The sequence below is a fragment of the Arachis ipaensis genome, chromosome B03, assembly GCF_000816755.2.
Source record: "Arachis ipaensis cultivar K30076 chromosome B03, Araip1.1, whole genome shotgun sequence".
NCBI classification, from domain to species: Eukaryota; Viridiplantae; Streptophyta; class Magnoliopsida; order Fabales; family Fabaceae; genus Arachis; species Arachis ipaensis.
In genome coordinates this window covers 131,081,259-131,104,054 of record NC_029787.2, presented here as the reverse complement: position 1 = coordinate 131,104,054, position 22,796 = coordinate 131,081,259, and the positions used below count along the sequence as shown (strand labels likewise).

Here is a 22,796-nt window from a genome sequence, read left to right as displayed (position 1 = left end):
ACTAATTAATAATAAAAATAATAAATTCTATGACGTTTAGCATTCCAAAAAGATATATAGGCCGTAAGTTTTGTTAAATTAACACCGAGATAAAACACTGAATAAAATAGAAACAATTATTGCGGTATAATCTGCACATCATTATCGCTTTGCTCCTCCATCAAACACGTGACCACAGCCCAACTCGGTGGGCAAAACTCCAAAATTAGAGGTCGGCTTCGGCTGGAGATAGAGTCAAAATCAGCTTTCACTCTTGGAAGTTGGAACTCATGCAATAAACAGATATTTACTATGCTATGCTATATATGTAGAGAAAATATGTAACTATATACATTATCCGTTCTCTACGTGCACAAGAAACTAATAAATATCTTAAAAAAGAAGAAGAAATCAAGGGAATGGCTTCGACTTTGAGCGATAAAACAGATACAGAATTGAAACAAGGGTGGTCAGGGAAAACTCTGTATTCTGTATCTGCTCCACCTCTACAACTTGTTGCCATAGTTGGCATCGTGGTGTTGTTGCTATGGATTTCATCATATATGAACTACAAGGCTTCCATGCAGACAGCTACGGCCAACGCCAACTTGCTACTCTTGATCTTGCCTCTTGTGTTGTTGCTAACTGCTCTCTATGGACGCCTCGCGGTTCCACTGAAACAATATTATTACAAGTCCAATGGTGAAGATGGGCCATCGTCATCACCTTCGGGATTGGCTGCCATGGTTGCCTTGGTTTTGGTTTTGGTCTATCACAGACCTCACCTTATCTTTGTCGTTGCAATTGTGTTATTTTACACTTATGTCTTGTCAGTATAAGATGCTTGTGCTTGCTTGGTTTTTCTTATTCGTGCACTACACACTATAGTTGCACGCATTGTACTATCCTTTTGGTTGTTTTACAATAATTACAGACTTTGCACCATGCACGTTGGAGACAATCATCATCATCATCATCATTTGTTTGCTCATTTATGTTAGCCTAATAGTAAATATCGCCTTAGGGTATATCAAGCTCGATAAAAATGAGTTGAAACTTTTCATGAATAAACTCTATATACAATTTTAGACATCACATTCGTCTATAAATTTGACTCTTTTTATTAAGGGTGACCAGACGAAGGACCCTTTAAAGCTTTAAATTAGAAAGCTTTAAAGTCCTCAAAATTTTAACTAAAAAAGGTATAAGTGTATAACACTGGCCACGGGAGCCATGGCAATAAGCCTCTAAATACTCGAGTAATAAACTAATAACATCACCAGCAGGCAGCAACAAATTTAGACCTCACTCCAGGCATATTGAGTCTTCACCTATATATAAACGGCTAAGAATCTTAGCTAAGTAAATACACATTTCGTGTAATCCAAATTCCAGTGAGAAGCTCTTTGCAGTTTGACTGGAAAAGCACTCAACCAGCCACAAACTTTTTTTTTTAATTTTAAAAAGACAAAGAACAACAGAAACACTTGGACTGAACAACAATAAAGTGTAGGCATAGAATTGGAATTGGAAAACAACATATTTACATGACAGTTTTGAAACGATAATCCTTTACATCACTGCAAGTATTCTTCAGCTTCCAACTTGTGCTTAAATACTAAATACTAAGTTATAATATCTACTACGTGGTAAACAAAGAATACAAACAACACAAACCTGTCAGTCCCCAGCAAAGTAATGAAATCATGACCTTATGCGAATATCCAGCTTGATTTGTCCGGAACCAAAAAAATCAGAAGGAATCAAAAGCATCCCTGCTGAAGGAGCATCAGCAAAGTGACCTTGAACAATCTTGGTATAAGATTGCAATATTAGAGAGGTTCCCTGGGACCTAGCCAAGATATCATAATGAAACCCTGTCTTGGATTTGGGGCCAATGCAAGTTATATGGATTAAATTCCCTAGAAGCTCATGGTTATTGTGAATAACAAACAGATTAGCATCATTCTTCTCTTGAAGAACAATTGTTTTGTGATCAAGATTTAAGAAGACAGTGAAAAATTTATCGTATGTAAACTGTATTCCAGAATGTATATGCCTATGGCTAAAGTGGAGGGATAACTCCTCAGATGAAGCAAGAAAGTCACAACCTGAATGCGGGCATAAACATGGCAGAAAGTTACATTCCTTCTCGTGTTCATTTTTTTTACTGTAACTAAACATATGTTTACAACCATATTTTGCATTCAGGCATGATATTTTAATAGATTCCAGCACCTTCTCAATAGCTCTGCAGCGGTTATAGCCAATGGGCATTGAGCACATGGGACACTTGTTCCCAAGTCTGGCACAGCAATTAGAGCAAGCAATATGACCATTCTCACACTGAATTCTCCATTTAACGGATCACAAACAAATTTTATCGTTAGATATTTCACTAAATTTAAATGAGACAACAAACTGAAACAGTTAAAGAATATTGCAAAGGAACAAATCAAGCTTTCAAACCCTAAAATCATTTATTCTCCAGTCTCAAATGGTTCTGATTATGATAATTCCTTTCTAACATAGCAATCAGAAGCATGCATCAAGCCCAAATTGAATAAAGAAGGGGGAAACTGACCTGGAAAACAGGGGAAGTCAAGGGTTCATAGCAAATGCAGCAATCGAGGACATCGGGGTCGATGATAGTCACAGAAATAGACCTATCCTTATCGTCGCTTACAGATCCAACAGGGTTTTCATCATGCTCTGCACTTCTAGCCTCGCCGCCATCTCCTGCATGCTCCTCCTTTTCGTTTCTGCTTGCTTGGCCATCTTCTGGTTCCATCCTGAGTCGCTTCTGGATCCGGTTGCTAGGTCCTTCCCCATCGTCGTATCCGCCAAGCGAGATCTTCACCATGTTTCTTCACGAGCCTGCTTCTTCTATCAATGCTCAGCACAAACCAAAGTTTTTTATTCTCCCTTTTCCTTTTATTTTATTTTTAAGGAAAAGGACAAATAGGGTCTTAACCTTTTGCTCCGCGAATATTTTTGTGTCTGACCATTGAAAAATATTTTTAAGTCATTGACCTTCATAAAATTTGGACAGATTAGTCCTTAACGGAGGCATTTAGACGGATCAGTTCATGACGGAGGCATTTGGACGGAGGAACTGATCTGTCTAAATTTTGTGAATGTCAGAAATTTAAAAATATTTTTCAATGATCAGAAACAAAAATATCCGCAAGACAAAAGGTTAAGAACTTATTTATCTTTTTCTCTATTTTAAATTACGGACTTAAAAAATTAACTTTTAACAAAAATATCCTTGCAAAAAAGGACACTTTGGCCTTTCCGGAAGAAAAAAATATCAGTTTGTTAAAATGAGACACTAATAAATAGTTAAACACTCTTTTTCTAGAATGTAATACTAATACGTATTTCCTTTTTAAGTAGTGCTAATTAATAAGGTGAATAGTCATGATAGACATCTTCCCCCATGAAGATAATATTACAATGACAAAAATATCTTTATGAAAATGTTTTTTAATTAATGAATACAATGATAAACACTACCAATTATTGCATACTGTTGTACTTTATTTTGGGCCATGTTTGTATTAAAACAAAAAATCTCATTTGATTCTTGATGTTTTTTCTTTTGTTATTACACCATATTTATTTTGAAAAAAATAGACATCTCCTGAATGCTATGTGGCTCCCATGTGCGAATGCAAATATATCTTTCCTTACATATCTCCTTCACAGAGTCTCCACTAGTTCCGCAGTGTACCTTCCATAGTTCCATGTTTGTTATCTTATATGCGTAATCTACAATTACTGGACTAACTTGTATAGTGCCTATGAACAACACATTGCATTGAAAAGTTTGCATCTATTATGATATTGTTCCCATTCATCATTGCCATCAACTTCGTATGTCCATATTAACTCGCAGTTTTCGTTAATATACTGAGGAAAAGCTTAGAATTTTAGAATACGCATCCTTTCTTTGGAAGTTGGAACACCTATAATCTTGCGATGGCAGATCCTCCCTTTGTGTTCACTTTGATCACTTCCATCCATTTGAGTAAAGACCAACACAACAGCTTCAACGGGCAAATCTCTGCTCCAACTTATATGGAGCATGATCATTCTCAAAGATTGGTCTCAAACCGCTTCAAGGAAAAACTGAACCTGGAATAATTGGATACCAACCTCTAGCGTTGATACACAAAATATATATAACTTGAGATAATGAAGACAAATTAAGTTATACTTAGTCACCAGCATATCTGATACAAACCGAGACGCTCAATAAACCACTGCTCGAACCAGAAATGCAATACCAACCAAAATCATTTGATCCTTCCCATTGTCTTTTAGATTGTTACTTTTACAGCTAGCATCACCAAAATCCTATGTGCTACTCCTGCTTCATACAAAATGCATATGCTTTGTATGTGAGGTACCAAAAGACAACAAGTGTTTAGCAAATTGAGTGAGATATGAGCAAGGCTGTTTCGGTTTATATAGACATTAAATGACCCGAACTTTTGTCTTGTTTTTCCACCTAAAGACATGTTGTAAGATAACTAAAAAGCAGAAAGTGTGTAACTAAATCTAGGAATCTACCTTATTTTGTTTCCAATTCCCTTCGACAGGAACTATGGACATTTTCCAAAAAAAAAAAAAAATAAAAAAGATAAAATTTATTCAAATGGGACTGTGATGTGATTAAACCCTTAAAAGAATCTGGTATATGTTGGATCCTAGTATCCTGGACTCGACGGCTGGTACTGCTCTTGAAGAGTGGTTTCGGAAGGCCTTGGCTAACAATGAGGCGTCCTTTGGTGCAGGGCTTTGGTGGGTATGGAGACATAGGTGCAATGACATATTCAACATTGACAACCCTTGGACAGACCATAAGGTTGTTGCCTTGGCCAGAATTACCGCCAAGAACTTACAGCTTTACAGGAATCGAAGCAATGCCTTTAGGTCTCTCCGAAATTGCATGTGTTGGGAACCACCGGTAGGCAATGGTTTTAAAGTTAATTGTGATGCAAGCTTGTATATGGATTCAAATTTAGCGGGATTTTGGTGTATTATTAGAGATTCTAAGGGAGATTGGATCTCGGGCTGCTCTGGAAGCATTCCCCCTTGGTCTATAATCAGATGTGAATTATTTGCTGCTTGGAAGGGGCTGGTTTTAGCTTGGAATTGCGGTTTGAGGGATATTATATGTGAAACGGATTACCTTGACATTCTGCCCATCATGCATGAGCTTACAAGTGGGTATTCATCTGAAGTAACAGATTTGGTTCTCAAGATTCAGGAGCTTTTATCTCGTCCTTGGTTTGTTCACGTTGAATGGATGTCCCGAGAAGCAAATAGAGCTGCGGATTGGATGGCTAAATATGGTGCCAAGAGTAACTCTAATCATGTTATTTGGTCTGAGCCTGGTGTTGATCTCCAACGAATCATCCGCTCGGATTTAAGATAGTTTTTGCTTTGTTTCTTTCCTTGTCTAGACACAAAAAAAAAAAAAACCCTTAAAAGACTAAATAGAAGAAAGGAGAAATCCTTGAAAATCTGAGACCAACATAAGAAAAGGCCAGCTTCAAAAGAACAAAAGACATGAGACAGCCACAAGAGACAAACATAAGAAACAAAAATGCAGCGATTCTATATTTATATAGCATTGTACTTTATAACTTACTATTAGTAAATTATCATTAGCCAGCTATAACTTGTTAACATCTTAAACAGCTAATTGACCACATAAATTGAAACATATGTTTAAAAGTTAATGTGTGTTTAGTACTTCATTACTTCAAAAAAGAAGGCAACACAGCATCCAGATATCCTGCTATGAATACCACTGTTGATTGTCTTGATTGTAATTATAATTATGAAGCTAAGTAGAGCAACAGATCTCAACACCAAATATACATTGAGTCTGACAACTCAATGCGAGGAAGGATGAACCTAATGCTCAAAATGCCATATTTATGCAGCTAATGAAAATCGGCATGACAGAATCTTCATTCCCTATAAGAGTCAAAAGGATATTTTGGAAAACAATCTGCTATCTATTTGTGAGGTAGTATTTCATGTTTTAACATAATTCATGAGAAACTAACTTCAAAATAATAGGAAATTTATTAAATCACTCACCGTTGAATTATTCAATTGGTGAAGTCAATTTCTTCCGTATGATTGCATTAAAGGATAATCAAACTCGTGCAATTGTAAATTTCACATAAACTACACAGAAATTACTACCTGTATAGTGTACAGCCAACTTCGCTAGACCTTAGTGCCTGAAACAAATTGCATGCATAGAGCAATTCTATCATATATCTAACACTTGTTTCATCAAATTTGATTTAGTCGGCGTCAAATTGATAAGAGTAACTAAAATGGGAAACTTCATTACTTCAACCATAATTATACCTAATAATAAGGTCAAATTGGAGATGACACCTACCATAGGCAGCAGAATCACCAAATACTCCTACATGGGCCTTGGAGGAGCGATAGCTCTTGCTTCATCAAGTGGCTTGAAGCCCCTAAACCCCAAAATTTCTTCGCACCCTAACAGGAGAGTATAGGCATTACACCTGTGTCATGCTTCATAGGGAGGCTATAGGCTGAACAATACAGAAATTGATATATCCCTTCTAAGATCAGCGATATACTCTCTCGTTGGACATACCTAATGGTGTCTTCAATGAACATGCTCTCTTCTTTTGATATACATGTTACCCTGTATTCTTCGCTCCACTACAATGATGAAGAATCATTCCACCAATTCCTTCCAAAATTAAAGACAAGCAAGCAAAATAGCTCTATATCTCAGAACCAGAAATAAAGACAAGCTACCAATTTATTTAATACACTGAAATATTTTGACAGTACCCAACTAACATTATCATGATGTGATCAAGAGTAACAATGTCAAATCCTGAAAAGAAAACCATGATTTAATAACAGGTTAACTAGAATTAATTAACATCTAGAGACAGGTCCAATAACATATTAGATATTACATAGATCAAAACATATTGAACTTCATTGATATAACATAGTGGTATAGAAGCAGGGAAATAGGACCCAGCAAGAAGCCGAATACTATTTTACCCCAGCCATCAAACCCTAAACAAAACCTAAACACCCAAACAGATTCGATTTTGGGCATAGGTAAGAAAAACCCTAGCTCCTAAATGCGACCATCCCACAAGGACTCGTTCTGAACCTTGCCACTCTTCAAAAGCTTCTCGATTTCCTGTGGAGGGTTAAGACCAAGCTTCTGCGCACGCTCCCACCGTGCCGTCCTTGTCATCCCAGCGCAAGGGCCATACGCCATGTTCATGTCGAATTGCCGCAGCATTGCCTCGCATGCACTGTAATCATCTGATCAGCAGTTCAACAAAACCATCGTTAATCAATTAATAGAGGAAATAGAATTAGGGGAATGATTGAAGAAGAGAATAGGGACCTTGAAGATCAAGTTTGCCTCCGTGAGAGACGAGAGCGGTAGGTTGGGCTGCACCTGACTTGGCAGAGGCTTTTTTGGAAGATTTGGTGTTGCTTTTCTTCTGCCTGTAGAAACCCTTCATGTTGCCGGAAACTGAAGCCATTTTTCTTTTTCCTCTTCGCTTTATTCAAATTTTGAATTTTGAAATGGAACACTCCACTCTCTATGTTTGCCTGTTTGTTACACCGCCTTATGTAGACGTTCGAAAATTTTATTCTTCTCTGTTTGGATGAGAAAATAAAATAAAAAGGAAGAATAAAACATAAAAGAAAAATTATGATTTTTATTAGTTTTAATTATTCTGTTGGTTTCTATAATTTTACGAGATTTTTAATTAGGTCCTTGTACTTTTTATCTTTTTATTTGGATCTTATACATTAATTTTTTTTCAATTTAGTCCCTATTAACATTAAACGTCAAAAAAATGTTAGTCAATTGTGAAATTACTTTTATACCCTTAGGGACCTAATTGAAAAGAAAAATATAGGGACTTAATTGAAAATTCGGTAAAATTATAAATATTCAATGAAAGATATTCCTATATTCATATTCAATGATTCTAAGACATGAAAAATATTTCTATAATCTCTTTTATTTTGTCATTATCATTCTTTTGCTTATTTATATACAAATTGTACCAAAAATATCTTCTCTTTTTTTTTTTTACTTTCAAAATACCTTATCTTAAGAACCTAAAAAAAAGAATGGAAAAAATGAAATAAAAGTATTAGTAATAAGCATATATAAAATTCAGTTTTCATCCTTTAAGTATTCATTATGATAATGTAACATTTTATATTTGTGTGGATTCATAGAATATAATTTGTGTCTTTATCATATCATGGTACACAATAAAGAACCACAAGGCTATATAATTTGTATTATTGAAATTTAAAATTTAAAAATCAGTTCTTGTGTTACAGCCTCCCACTCCCTAGCATAAAGATCAATAATAACATTGATAATGGACGATTTTGAGCCGAGAAGGATTTTGAGAGAGTAGACTTCAGTTCATCAGGTGTCCCAACAATTTATTGCATAAAGTAAATATATGCAACCATATATGATCATATCAAAGTTTTGAATATCAATGCCATATACACAATCTTGGAGAGTAGTTAGGGAAGATGGCTGCATATAACAGAAAATAAAAATTAAGTTTACATTATATGAATATGCCACTGTAAATGCAAGTTTAAAGATGTGGTTCTAAAATGAATATATCACTGTAAATGCAAGTTTAAAGACAAATAATATTTAATTTCTTAATAAAGTGGCCCGTTACAAAGCAAAATCTTGGTTTATGAAATGCTAAATACAATTCCAAGAAGGAGAAGAAAAGGAGAATTGAACAAAAACCATTAGACTGAAGTGTACAGCATAATGTTAAACTCATTTCCTATATACAAGAGAGATTTTTTACCAGAATTGGTAGCTCATAATGGTAAATCCAACCCACTAGAATAAAGAATGATGCAATTTGAAAAGCTAACTATACATGTCAATTTTTTACCAGCAAATTGGCTTAACTTACTTTTGTTATGATGCAATCACAGGCTCCCATCCATTTTGCCATTTGTTTCTCAAATCCCCTAATCTACACAAACCAAACAACAAAAGTTTGATTAGTATGTCCTATTCTGTTATGCTCATCTCTAGTACTTGCAATTCGTACAACATAGATTTAAGAAGTGAAGCCTGTTAAATTGGCACCTTTACTGGAACCTTCCATTCGATAGCTTCAAGGGTGGATGCTAGGTTCTTGTTACGACCGCATATGATTACTATCTGGCCGATTGGGCAAACCACAAACTTTGATCTGTTCCTTACTAAGGCCGTCTTGTTGTGCTTTCTTAGCCACCTCTTGTGAAGGGCAATAGCACCTATTCACCCAAGGATGAAACCTGCAAACATGTTAAACATAGCACTTAAACATTAATTGATGAATGATAAACTTTTACTTCAGAACAAGGGGAATTAACATAATGAAATGTAAAAATATATAGAGTTAACTTACCAAGTAGGATGGCAAGTAGTGAGGTCTGTAATAAATAAGTATTCAAGTAATCATGAAGTAAAACATATGCAATTGAAGACAGACTCAAATTTCTTTACAATCATGATGCTGAAAAGTGAAAACTAATATCATACATGTTGTGTAATCTGAACAGGGAGGAATTAGGAGTTTGCCACTTCCACGCTCCTTTCACGGGTTCCTCTCTTTCAGATTTTGGGTAATCTGAACTGATTTTATAAAATCTAATTAATATAAATTAATTTTTGTCGATGAATTTCACCGAAATTCACGACCTTGTTATGAAACTTCCAGGTGACCCAGGACGCCGCATTAGTTGTTCTTCCCTCTGAGGAGATTCTCGATGATGCCAACAAATCTGGGAATGGATCTGGTGACTCGGACCTACGTTCCTCTGATCTGCAAGATACGAGTTCGTTGAAGGAGGTTGTGAACGTTTGTGATGCAGACAAGTCTTTTTCTCCGCCTGTTGAAGAGGTGGTCATGGCCTTGCCGGAGTCTTTGGACGCCAAAGAAGCTGACAAGACCGAGGTGGCCGCCGCCGCCGCCGTAGATGAGCTTCCTCGTTCAAAGAAACGCTCCGCTAATTCTGCCATGGCAGGACCGAAGGTCACTTGGGGGATGCTAATCCTGGGAGTGGGAGGGTTATTTTGGTATTTCAGAAAATAAGAGTGAAAGAGAATTAGAGATTTAGAAAAAAGTTAGAGAATCTTTAATTTAGGAACCGAATATTCTGTTAAATCTAACTGTTTGGTCACAGGAGGGACCTAATTGAAAAAAAATTGGTGTAGGGACCTAATTAAAAGGAAAAAAGTATAGGGACTTAATTGAAAATTTCGTGAAACTATAGGAACTAATAGAGTAATTAAACCTTTTTATTATTATTATTTGGACGAGCACAAAATAGAAAACAAATATTCATAAAGTGTATGGAGAATTATTTAATCCAAATGAACAGGTTTAATTTTAAAAAGCAAAGAAATATTCATAAAGTGTATGGAGAAGGTTATTAAATCTAAATCGGATTTCACACAGAAGAATACCAATAATTGCATGTGTTTTGGACAAAAGAGAATGTAACTAATAAAGTGATTAAGGTTATGACCGACTTCACGAGATAACGGCCGGATATCACAACAGTTATACCATCAAAGCATGTAATTGTCGAATATCGGCAATAATGTGCTACAATAAGCACGATGTGCTGAAAAAACGGCAGCCCCACAAAGCAAAAGCTAAAAAAGAGAAGTAACCATCAGGTAAACATATAGAAAAAGGCTCTCACTAAAACACTCTACTGACTTTAAACATTAGAGTATCTTGCAGGTTGTCCTCCCGGCCTCGTTCAGCGCTTGACAAAGTTGGGATTTCCAATCTCCACATCTTTAGTTCGTAAACCCGCTCCAAGCACGAATATTTGGTGCCGTCTGTGAGGATCCCACTTTGGGAATCATGGCTGAGTGACGAATTTACTCTACAGTTAATCTAAAAACCCTTTTGAAAAGCCAACAAACGGGAGGATGGACACGAGACTGATGTCACACCAAGTCAAGAGGAAGTCCTGTCCGACTATGAAAATCATGAACACATCAACTAAGAAACCCATCATTTCGCTGGCCTTGGAGATGACTATCACCATGCCATGCAAGAAATGCAACAGAGGGTGCAGGAGTTGGAGCGTTACCAATTGGAATTTCAACGACAATTGGCTGAGTGCTCATTATCCAGACACTTTCGTTCCCAAAGTTGTCCGGCCAGAGAACGGGAGGAGTCCTATGCCAGAAACCCTGAACAAAGGAAGGAACACTGGCGGACCTCACCTTCTCCCCCACGCCGTAGAGACGAAAGAAGGTCATCCCAACAACATGGCAATTCTCAAGCATGGGAAGAGTCACGATCTGCCTAGTCTAAAAGGAGGCGGACTCCGTAGAGCAGTGCTACTCTTAAAAGGCATAGAGAATTTCGAGAACACGTCATCATGGGACAAACCCCGTTTGCCTCCCACGCCAAGTGCGATTGCCAAAGCATTTTGACAAGCTTACGGACTTGAAGTATGATGGCAAGACGGATCCTCAAGAGCATATTGATGCCTTTGAGGCTAGAATGAATTTAGAAGGAGTTGAAGATGTGATCTGATACAAAGTGTTTCTGATAACCTTGTCAGGTCCAGCCATAATGTGGTTTAATACACTACCTTCTGATTGGTCGATCTCTTCCTTTGTTGATATCAAGGTCAAATTTCTGGCTCACTTCACTACCAGGAGGACCCAAGCAAAACACCCAGACTCCCTATTGGGGGTGGAACAAAGGGTGGGTGAGAGTATTTGAAACTACCTGGATCGGTTCAATAAAGCACGCTTGGAGGTGAATATGCGAAACCCAGAAGTCGTATGTTTGTGTTTAATTGTTGGGTTGTTGGAAGAGGACTTTCGTAGGCACTTAACTTCCAAGGATGTAAAGTCTATGGAAGAAATCCACCAGATCACTTTGGCATACATGCGTGACAATGATATTTTAAAGGTGGTTTCTACCAAAAAAAAGAACCCAACGCCGTCTCCTTAAAAAGGCAGAAACTTAGGACAGATCTCGTCCCTAAAACCTCCTATTCCTCGAGTCGAAAAGTGTACCTCCTACACCCTCTAGTGGCTTCCTTGCCGAGGTTTATCAACAAGTCTCTCACCAAGGCATATTGCCAAAATCAAGACAAATCCGAACCAAAGCATCGCTAAAAAAGTTCAGCATTGACAAGTCCTATAGTCACAAGACTGAGGACTATATTGATCTGAAGGATGCCTTAGAGCAAGCAATCCAAGATGGAAAGCTTCTGGAATTTGTCCAACACATATGACCGTCAAGATGGCGTAACGAGGACGAAGATCAACAAACTAGGAATCCAAGAAACTTCAGACCTCCGAAAAGTACAGAAGACACAACTCAGGTTGTAGTCAACGTGGTGATTGGGAGGAACGGCTTGCCAAGGTCCAACAATGTTGTCAAAAGGGATGTAAAGGCTGCAACCTATGAAGTTCTCAAGGTAACCAGTATCCCAGTAGTCTAGTCCACAGTAGAAGATTTCCTGATTGCCACATCGGATGGGGATGAAGCCTTGGTTATCACGGCCATGCTGGGTAATGGCATTGTGAAGAGGATCCTCGTCAACACCGGCGCAGACTCGAACCTTCTCTTTAGAAATGCATTTGATGCTCTGGGATTGAAAGATCAGCACTTGAAACCCCATCTCCCGGAGGTTATGGGTCTAGGAGATCACTACATCAAGTTGGATGGGGTTGTGGACCTCCTCTTCACTATAGGAAAAGGTGTGAGCATAAGGGTAATACAAGGTGAGTTCATTGTCCTTCAGGATTCCACAGCCTACAATGTAATTTTGTAGAGGAAGACACTCAACAATCTATATGCGTTCATCTCGACCAAATTTTTTGTCATGAAGTTTCTAACGGCGAAAAATCGGGTTGCAACGATTTAAAAAAGGTTCTATCACAAAAATGGAAGAACATTCTGGAGAAAAATTTATGATTAACAAAAAATCATCTTGCTCTTAACAAAGCAGTAACATTTAATTCAAATTTAAATGCATGAGTGACAAGTAAGTTTGTACTTTTGTAACTGATGAGTTTGAAAAACTCTAAATTAATATGATGATGATCAAATATTATTAAAATAATTAATTACAAAATTATTAATTTGAAGTTTAACTCACATGTGTTTATTAATAATTTTATTATTATGCAGATTTTGGTTATTAGGCACAAAAGCAAATCAAAGCCCAAATATGCTAAATAAATTCAGCCTTGTACAAGAAATCCTATCAAATATATGGCTGAATTATTGTATCAGGCAACTTGAATTAGGCTAGAAAATTATGGTGCAGCCCAAAAAAAAATCACTATATTGAAAGACCAACAAAGGCTTGGTCCGAAATTGAAAAAGAGAGAAAGCAAAGGCTGCATGCTTCCCACGGACACCAACTTCCCTCTTTGAATGGATTTCAAATTCAATTAACTTGCATTAATAGCATTGGAAACATGAAAGAGAAAGTGGGAATTGATTTGATCGCTTTTAATGAGTTACACATTACTAAGCATGGGGAGTAGGGAATTAACTCATTTTAATTTCATTTATCAAATCCATTGAAACCTTTTTCTCCCTTCTCTCTTCTCTCTTTCTCTCTTCTTCGGTCATGTCACAGAAGAAGCAAACCATCAGAGGTAAGGTATAGCAACAGTAAAGCTATGATCAAACAAGAGGCCAAGGTGATGATGGCTCTTGCAAAAGGAAGATCTATAGTATGGTGTGGCTGAGATCTTTGCCATTTATGGTAAGATGTGGTGAAGAAGTCTCAGGATCACCATGCCTAAAAATGGTGGAAGATCCAATTCGGTCAAAGAAGAAGATCTCTGGAGTATGGCTCATCTCTACTTTTGTTCATCTATCACAGGAGGTAGCTACTGTAGCTACGTGGGAAAGAAGCAGAAGATAGAGCAGATAGAGCTGTCAAGGATCAAGGGTTCATCAAGGGTCAGAAATTCGTCTTGGGGACCAAGTCAAGATGGAAGGCTCAGATTGATGAAGCTTGATGAGATGGGATGAGAGTGAGGTAATTGCATGTTAGATTTTGCATTCGGTTTCCTCTTCTCTCTCTGTCCGAACCGGTTTTGATTTTGAAGAAGAAGAAGATTAGCTCGGTTGAACCGTTTCAACCTTGGAGACTTCTCCTTCTATAATAAGGGTGAACAGCCAAGGCTTGAGACAAGGAGAAAAGAGTGAAAAGCACAGAGTTCTCATAGCTACCCAAGCTAACAGAAGTTCTTCTCCTTCAATGCGTTTCATGTTGTATTTTTCTGTTTAGTTTTGTCTGTCTTGAGTCTCATGGTGAAAAAGGCAAACTGTGTGAGGTTTGTAAGAAAAAGCCAGTGAGCGGAAAAAGGCAGAGAGTACAAAATTAAAAGAAAAAGCCATAGATGTCCTAGAGGTCCTTTGTACATCTGTGTTGTGTATCATGATTCTGTGGGAATCCCCTTGCAATTTGGGTTAGCACTTAGCAGTTGAAAGCTTGGTAGGTGACTAAGTCAAGTTCAGGATTAGGGATAGATTCTGAACTTGTCCCAGATAGGAAGGATAGTTTCTAGGGAGAATTGGTGTTTGTAATCTGTTGGATTATAGTGAAATTCTATCATTGTTGTGATGGAGACTAGATGTAGGCTGCACTGCACTTAGCAGCTGAACCAGGATACTTCTGGGTGTGATTCTCTCTTTCTATTCTACTCAATTTCTGATTCTGTTTATAGGAGACAAAATTAAAAATGATCTCCTCACTGATTACGAGACAAAGAAAAAGTCTCTTGACTAGTGACGAGACAAAAAGCAGAAATATCTCCTAAAGCATTTTTAAAGGTCTGCAAGAGTTACTCAACGAAAAGGGGCTAAGATTCAACCCTCCCCCATTCACTTAGCCACTGATAACCATCAGTAACATTTGGATGATCAAGTTTTTGCCAAACAGTAACCTCCTGCTGGAATGATGCTCTTAAGGAAGCTGCAGAAGCACCACCATCCTCACCCCAATCCAACACTTTCACTACAAAATTCAGCACAGCAGCACTCAGAATGTCTCTTGAATTCGATCACAATTATTCAATTTACGACACGCTTAAAGATTAATTAAACCTTAACCAGATACCAAAACTTTTAGTATCTAAAAACATTGAATAATTGTTCGACAAATAACAGATTTTGAATTCTTTGGACAACAAAAAGACAACTAAGAGTTCAAATTAAAACCTGCAACATCTTGGCCATCATAGGTGCCCTTATAGACAGTGCCATAGGCCCCATTCACCACAACATGTTGCAAATTTAGTTTTACCAAATAAATCTCCCACTCTTCTTTAGGCCTTTTGGCATCAATATGTCTAGATAGAATCCTTGTAAGGTGCTTTTCTAGCTCATCATCCAAACTCTTGAGATCAATCTTATCAGCTTTAAACAACATATCTTTGCTGCTTAGGTTCCCACTATGCTTCATCCTTGAATTCAACGCCTTAGCTTCTTCCAATGCCCCTTTTGGTGTCCCAACATCCCCACTTTCCAAATGCATCTTGGACACCTCAATCTGGAAAGCAAATGAAAAATCAGCACCAAAATTATTCATAGAGATGCTTATAGTGGTTATAACCAGATCCCGATGCATAAAGATGACGAGGATAAAATAGCTTTCATCACCCCTGAGAGAATTCACTGCTATGCATAATGTGTTTTTGGTTAAAAAATGCAGGGGCAACATACTAAAGGCTAATGGAGAAGGTCTTCGAGCAACAGATCGGAAAGAACATAAAAGTTTACATTGATGATATGCTAATAAAAACCAACGAGGCTTCTGACCTAATCAAAGACCTGAAGGAAGTATTTGACTGCCTCCAACTTCACAGGATGAGGTTGAATCTAGCGAAGTGTGTGTTTGGAGTTTGGGGAGGTAAATTCTTAGGATTCACGAGGCTAATGGTAAAGGTATTCAAACAACAGATCGGAAAGAACATGAAAGTCTACATTGATGATATGCTAATAAAAACCAACGAGGCTTCCAACCCGATCAATGACCTGAATGAAGTATTTAGCTGTCTCCGACTTCACTGGATGAGGTTGAATCTAGTGAAGTGTGCCTTTGGAGTTTAGGGAGGTAAATTCTTAGGATTCATGGTTACCCAAAGAGGCATAGAAGCCAATCCTGAAAAGTGCCAGGCAATCTTAGACATGTCGAGTCTTCGGAATCTCAAAGAGGTTCAAAGGCTCACAGGTTAGTTGGCTGCCCTCTCAAGGTTCTTGGGAGCTTTCACTGCTAAGGCTAAACCATTCTTTAATTTGATGAGAAAATATGTTGACTTCGCTTGGACGGAGGAATGTGAGGTTGCTTTTCAGCATTTTAAAAATTTACTTTCATCCCCTCATATTTTAGCAAAACCTAAGCATGTCATGCCTCTGTTTCTATATTTATCCGTGAATCCGTGATTGAAAATATCCTGACCTCAGCCTTGGTCTTAGAAGATCAGTATAAATATCAACGTCGAGTATACTTTGTTAGTAAGGTTCTTCAAGGACCTGAGATACGATATTCAAAAATTGAAAAGCTTGCCTTTGCGTTACTTACATCGGCATGTCGGTTACGCCAATATTTTCAAAGTTATTTAATAATCATGCGAACCGACCAACCGATTAAGAGGATTTTGCAGAAATCTGATCTCGCAGGGCGGATGATGAATTGGTCTATTGAATTATCACAATTTGCCGTACGTTATGAACCACACTCAGCCATCAAGGCTCAAGCGACGGTAGACTTTCTGGCTGAGATGATGCACCCTGACTCCAACACACCGATATGAGAGCTTCACTTGGATGGAGCTTCCAATGTCCAGTACAGGAAAGTAGGTCTCATCCTAATCAAAGGAGAAGACATGGTGATCGAGACCTCCATTAAATTTGATTTTCCTATCTCAAATAATCAAGCTGAGTGTGAGGCTTTGAACGCGAGATTGGCACTGGCTCAGGATGTCGGGGCAATAGAGGTAACCGTGTTTAGTGATACACAGTTAGTAACCTTCCAAGTCAATGGAAAATACCAAGCACAGGACCCGTTATTGCAATAGTACTTAAAGAAAGTACAACAAGAGGTGCAGTCTTTCAACTCTTTTCTAATCAAGCATGTACCTAGAGAACAGAATACTCGTGTCGATGTGTTATCCAATCTCGCAAGCACTAAGCCTGGTATGGAAAATCGTAGTTTGATACAGGAGGTGCATATAGAGTCCACTGTGATGAAACCCGACGTTCCGACATTTTGTTCATCCATTGTCAACACATGGATGAACCCAATTTGTGATTATTTAGAACACGAGACTTTTTCCAGTGACACCAAAGAAGCAAGAAATTACAGCTTCAAGCAGCCAAATACATTATGATAAATGGGCAATATAAAAGGGGTGTATCTCAATCGCTATTGAAATGTCTGAATGACCAACAAATGATGTATGTGTTGCTGGAAGTTCATAAAGGTTGCTGTGGACATCACTTAGTGGAGAAATTGTTGGCACAAAAAGTCGTCAGAGCCGGATACTATTGGCCGACGCTCATCAAAGATGCTATGGAATATGTGAAAAAATGTGATAAATATCAGCAACACAGCAACCTCCACCAAGCGCCTCCCCATGAGTTCGTGTCCATTATTCCGACGCAGCCATTTGCTAAATGGGGGTTGGATTTATTGGGACCTTTCCCACAAGGGTTCGTCCAGGTGAAATATCTTATAGTTGCTATAGATTATTTTACCAAGTGAATCGAAGTTGCACTATTGTCTAGCATCAGCATTGCCCAATGTCAGAAGTTTGTCTGGAAAGAGATTATAGCGAGCTTCAGTATTCCCGAGTCCATTGTCACAGGCAATGGGACCCAGTTCACAGACTCGAGATTTCAAGAATCATTGTCTGGACTAGGGATCCAATAAATATTCACTTCGGTGGAACATCTGCAGGTGAACGGGCAAGCTGAAACTGCAAACAAGGTAATTTTGAATTGGCTAAAGAAGAGATTGGATGAACATCTTGGTTCTTGGGCTGATGAGGTTTGATCAATGCTATGGTCATACTGAACTACAGTACACTCCACAACCAATGAGACTCCATTTAGACTCACTTACAGTGAGGAAGCAGTGATTCCAGTAGAACTTGGAGAGCCAAGCCCAAGAATGCTTTAGGAACATCGACAACCTACAAAAGTTTGGACCTAATTGACAAGGTCAGAAGAATGGCTAATTTTGTAGAACAAACCCTAAAACAAAGGGTAGCCAAGAGATACAACGCCAAAGTCCACCTTAGGAGATTCTAAGGGGGAGATTTAGTTCTAAGGCAACTTGATGCCGAGGTTCCAGGAACACGGGGTAAGTTAGTCCCAACCTGAAAAGGAATCTTTAGATTGAAAGAAACGCTAGAAAAAGGAGCATAAAAGCTAGAGATCTTGGATGGCACTGAGATCCCATGAAACTGGAATGAAACCCATTTAAAGATTTTCTTAGGGGACGATAAAACCTTCAAGAAACTTTTACTTTGCTAAATAAAGGGCACTTTTTTTTTCTAAGAATCTAGGTTTTTGACGAGGCCCCACTTGTATTATTCTCAAACTCTTTTTTTTTTGCAATCTTTTATATAAATATTTGAATTGTTAAAAAGTCTTTTTTAAGTCTTATGATTGATCCAATGTTGTGCGTGAAAAATATCGCTTTACTCGTTAAAAATCGAAATCAAACTAAAAGTAAAGTTCGAAGTAAAACGATTTAACAAAAAATAGTCATGCAATAAGCAGTAAATAATGAAATGCTAAATAATAGGTTAATTTCGAATATAATGAGAACAAATAAATGTTAAATCCCGAAAAAGCAACGGGGAAGATACTGTAAAAAGTATCACAAATTCTGAAGTACTAACTTCAAAATACTTTAAAAAATAAGTAAAGAAAATTGTATGTAAATTACAATATGGAAACAACTTTTCCATCAACCACCTTCTTAAAGGCATCGATTTTGGAGATATCCAAGTTGGGAGTCTTCAATTTACTTTGTTATAAAATATTCTTCTCGGCATTAAAAACGCCATCAACAGCAGCCTGTTCGGCCTTAGCTTCCTAACTGACAGATCAAGTTCTTCAATCTTTTTCATCAGCTCGGCAACCTGCTTCTTCAAGGCCCCCTCCCTCAAGTTAGAAGCAGCTTGGACTGACTTCGAATCTTTCACTTCATTCTCTAGGGAAGTCTACTTGCTTTGAAGAGTGGTAACCGAGCTATTGAGATCCTGGATTTGAGTAGTGGCTTCAGCAATCATCTTGTCTTTGGCAAGGAATTCCGAGCGGATACTCCTGATCTTCACCTCTGAGTCCCTAACATAAGTGGCGGAATGCAGGAGCATCCTTTGGACACGTGGAAGAGTATCCTCCATAGGGCATCTTAGCAAGAACTACCCTGGTGTCCTCGTCCATAAAGTGCTTATCCACAAATTCAGGAGTGCAGAATCCCTTGACGAAGACATGCCTAAAGGTCGGGGGGATCGAAATATCAGCGTCATCCTTACCAATATTCTTGGGCCGCTTTCTGGCTGGGGAATTGGCGGGAGAATCCTCCTCCACAACGTGAACCTCGGGACTTTGTCCCTCCCCACTTTTTAACTCTCCGAAGCTGTGGCTGACGACTGACAGTAGCAGAAGAAGAAATCCTATCCCCACCAACCGTGATAGAAGGTTGGGTTGCTAACCTCCTCTTCATTTCGGCGGTAGCTGTAAGTCCCCCGACCATGTCAACTGGGAAACAAAGACAGAAAGTAACTCGTGAGATGAAGAAATCACAAATAAAATAAAGATGCAAAGAATTGAAGGCTTACTGATGGCGTTTCGAGCAGCCTACTACTCGTTTATAAGGATGTCCCTTAGAATTAGCGGACGCTCATTCTACAGTATCATTAACAAATTGATGCTAAGGAGTTCATTAGCATTTACGTTGGAAAGTCAGATTTTCAGGAAAGAGACATTTTACTTCCAGTAGAGATTAAATCTCTTAACACCCTCCAAAGTCAAGAAAAAGGAAGTGGTACCATCTACCCCTTCGATCTTAAAAATTTTTTCTGTTTGGGACACCTCGAAAAGAGATAAACCCACGAACCTGAGACCTAAACGGGATTGTTAAAGTAAAAAAGTAGAAAAAAAAAACCCTAAGGCCGCGTTTGTTTTCAGAGATAGGACAGAACATGACATTGAGACAGAGACACTAAAAATTATTATTTGTGTATTGTATTTGGATACGATGTACAAGACACTAATGTAATGTCCAGTATTATGTTTGGATACACATGGACAAGACTAAAATATTATATGAAATGACTAAAATAACCATATGATTCCAAATTTTCTACATCAAGTACAAACTAATTTATAGAGAATGAGAGTACGTAGGAGTACAGACAAAATTTGAAAAAATGTTTGAAGAGACCAAAAATTTTAATAAAAAAATATATAATAGTATTTATATTAAAATAAAAATTATAAATATATTTATTTTATTTTAAATTTATTATTAATATGTAAAAATACATATGGTTAAGATTAATAAAAAATAGATCTAAGTTTGATTAATAAAAAATTTTATTTAGGTTAATAAGCCAGATTAATTTTAAATAAAAAATCAGTTTTAAAAAAGAATCCGTTTTTATATGAAAAAAAAATTTAAGATTAATTATAGAAAAAAAAGAAGGGATAATAGTGGAATAATAAAAAATATCTATGGATAAAAAGGAAAACAAAATTTATAAAAAGTCCGTGTCCACTCTTCTAAATCCCGTGTCCATCATTGTCCTTCGTAGAAGAGTGGACACAAAAATATAAAAAACTGTCTCGGAGACAATGTGTTCCGTGTCTATGTCTCTGCTTCCAAACACGTTTTAAACATGTACTGTCCATGTCTCTGTGTTCTGTCTCCGAAAACAAACGCTACCTAAGTGTAGGTTTGATATCTAAGAACGAGCATAGAAACTCGAAGCCTTGGGTAATCGCCTAAGTATTAGGATGAAGATGTGAAAGAGCACACCCAGTGTGAGTCAAAATACTCACTTGAAAATCGAAAAAGGGCAAACGAATCCCAATTTCGGAGAACAGAGTTTCATACATCATAGCCAATCTAGGACAGTATCGGCATGTTCATTTATGTGGCACAGACAGTCCCTGGATCTCGGCACAGAAAAAATATACAAATTACTAATGTCAGAATCAAGAATAATAATTTGAACTTCTCGTAGATTATCAAGCTCTTCTTGTGTAATGGTGGAGGGAGTGGTTTGAATATCCTCGGACACCCATGTGTAGATATCTACCTCGAGTTCGCTATTCAACCTTTGAATAGGAGCAGGTCGGGACTTTGGCAAATTTGCACCGCCACGCCTGTGAGTCGCAATATCCTTTTTCCTAGCCGTCACCTACAGGGGCACCACTACTATGTCACTACCACTACCAAAAAGCAAATTCTAACACTACAAAATCTTGGCTAACTTAAAAATGTAAAATAAAATCCAGGAAACACAAAAAGTGGAGGCAAACAAAATTATCAATTATTTGAAAAATAAAACTCAAATAATGGTGTCCGAACTACATTTGGCCTAATAAAAAAGAAATGAGCAAAAGAAAATACAAGAAAAGCTTCAACCAGCATCAAAAAGCATCAACAAACATAAAGAATGTGCAAATATCAATAGACAAAAGAAAACTTCAAAAAAAGAAAAAACTACGCACATGCAAGAACAGAAGGATACCAAAATCACTAACCTCGAATAAAAATGTTGCAAATGCTGAACAAAAAAAGCAACGGCGATGGAAGAACTCGACGGAGAGGAGATACAAGTGAAGGAGAAGTGCGCTAAGAAGGGGGAGATTGTTCATATGCGGAGAAGGAAAATACTGTTCGCGAATGGTGGAGTTTTGAGAAGTGATGAAAAACAAAAGGTAAAGTAAAAAAAATAAAAGAATATTTAATTTTAAATTAATGTTGCATTTATTTCAGAGAAAGAATAGAACTGACGGTTCATGAAACGAGAAAATTATAACAATTTTTTAAATTAAAAGAAATGGGCCTGATTTCATGAACTCGGATGCTTCCGACCTGAGAACCCAGGTTTAGGAATTTGAGTTGGGAGCACTGTTCCAGACAAAAGAGAACATAACCAATGAAGCAATTAAGGCCATGACCGACTTCACGGGATAACGGTCGGATACCACAACGACTATGCCATCAAAGCTTGTAATATAACTACCAAATCTCGGTAATAATGTGCTACAATAAGTATTAAAAGTCGGAAAACAACAACCCCACAAAACAAAAGCTAAAAGGAAGAAGTAATCAATAGGTAAACACCCGAAAAAAAGTTTTTATTATCTACACTTTATTGACTTTAACATTGGAATGTCTTGTAGATTATCTTTTCAGTCTGATTCAGCGCTTAATGAAGTTGGGATCTCCAATTTTCACCTCTCTAATTTGTAAACCCACTTCAAGTACGCACAGTATGATAATAATACCAAAAAATAATTAAAAATAAAATTGATAAGTAGGCTAAAAGGACAATAGGTAAACACCCGAAAAAAAGTTTTTATTATCTACACTTTATTGACTTTAACATTGGAATGTCTTGTAGATTATCTTTTCAGTCTGATTCAGCGCTTAATGAAGTTGGGATCTCCAATTTTCACCTTTTTCACCTCTCT

The 22,796-nt window shown here is 37.5% G+C and overlaps 4 protein-coding genes and 1 long non-coding RNA gene across 11 annotated transcripts; 1 reads left to right on the top strand and 4 right to left on the bottom strand.

Annotated features, from left to right (window-relative positions):
- LOC107631567 (E3 ubiquitin-protein ligase SINA-like 10) lies at nucleotides 1,473-2,975 on the bottom strand. Its single transcript, XM_016335055.2, has 2 exons — nucleotides 2,564-2,975; nucleotides 1,473-2,325 (listed from the first exon to the last, which is right to left on the bottom strand). The coding sequence occupies exons 1-2, from the start codon at nucleotides 2,840-2,842 to the stop codon at nucleotides 1,684-1,686; spliced, it is 921 nt and encodes a 306-aa protein (XP_016190541.1). The 5' UTR covers nucleotides 2,843-2,975; the 3' UTR covers nucleotides 1,473-1,683.
- On the bottom strand, nucleotides 6,794-7,683 carry LOC107631568 (DNA polymerase delta subunit 4). 2 transcript variants are annotated; one of them, XM_021119904.1, is made up of 2 exons: nucleotides 7,442-7,683; nucleotides 6,794-7,338 (listed from the first exon to the last, which is right to left on the bottom strand). In XM_021119904.1, exons 1-2 carry the CDS (start codon nucleotides 7,563-7,565, stop codon nucleotides 7,145-7,147), a joined length of 318 nt encoding a protein of 105 aa, XP_020975563.1. In that variant the 5' UTR covers nucleotides 7,566-7,683; the 3' UTR covers nucleotides 6,794-7,144. The 2 variants fall into 2 exon arrangements, with proteins under 2 accessions (XP_020975563.1, XP_020975562.1); XM_021119903.1 differs by having other exon boundaries at nucleotides 7,424-7,665.
- On the bottom strand, nucleotides 8,222-10,217 carry LOC110270448. 6 transcript variants are annotated; one of them, XR_002359983.1, is made up of 5 exons: nucleotides 9,614-10,210; nucleotides 9,480-9,504; nucleotides 9,176-9,366; nucleotides 8,997-9,059; nucleotides 8,222-8,593 (listed from the first exon to the last, which is right to left on the bottom strand). It is a non-coding gene; the product is annotated as an uncharacterized LOC110270448 (long non-coding RNA). The 6 variants fall into 6 exon arrangements; XR_002359982.1 differs by having other exon boundaries at nucleotides 9,176-9,504; nucleotides 9,614-10,217; XR_002359980.1 differs by having other exon boundaries at nucleotides 9,480-10,208.
- On the bottom strand, nucleotides 14,939-15,623 carry LOC110269540 (raf homolog serine/threonine-protein kinase-like). The gene is made up of 2 exons (XM_021117475.1): nucleotides 15,297-15,623; nucleotides 14,939-15,093 (listed from the first exon to the last, which is right to left on the bottom strand). The coding sequence occupies exons 1-2, from the start codon at nucleotides 15,610-15,612 to the stop codon at nucleotides 14,939-14,941; spliced, it is 471 nt and encodes a 156-aa protein (XP_020973134.1). The 5' UTR covers nucleotides 15,613-15,623.
- Nucleotides 17,464-19,429, top strand: LOC107633863. The gene is made up of 3 exons (XM_016337460.1): nucleotides 17,464-17,799; nucleotides 18,037-18,126; nucleotides 19,304-19,429. The coding sequence occupies exons 1-3, from the start codon at nucleotides 17,464-17,466 to the stop codon at nucleotides 19,427-19,429; spliced, it is 552 nt and encodes a 183-aa protein (XP_016192946.1).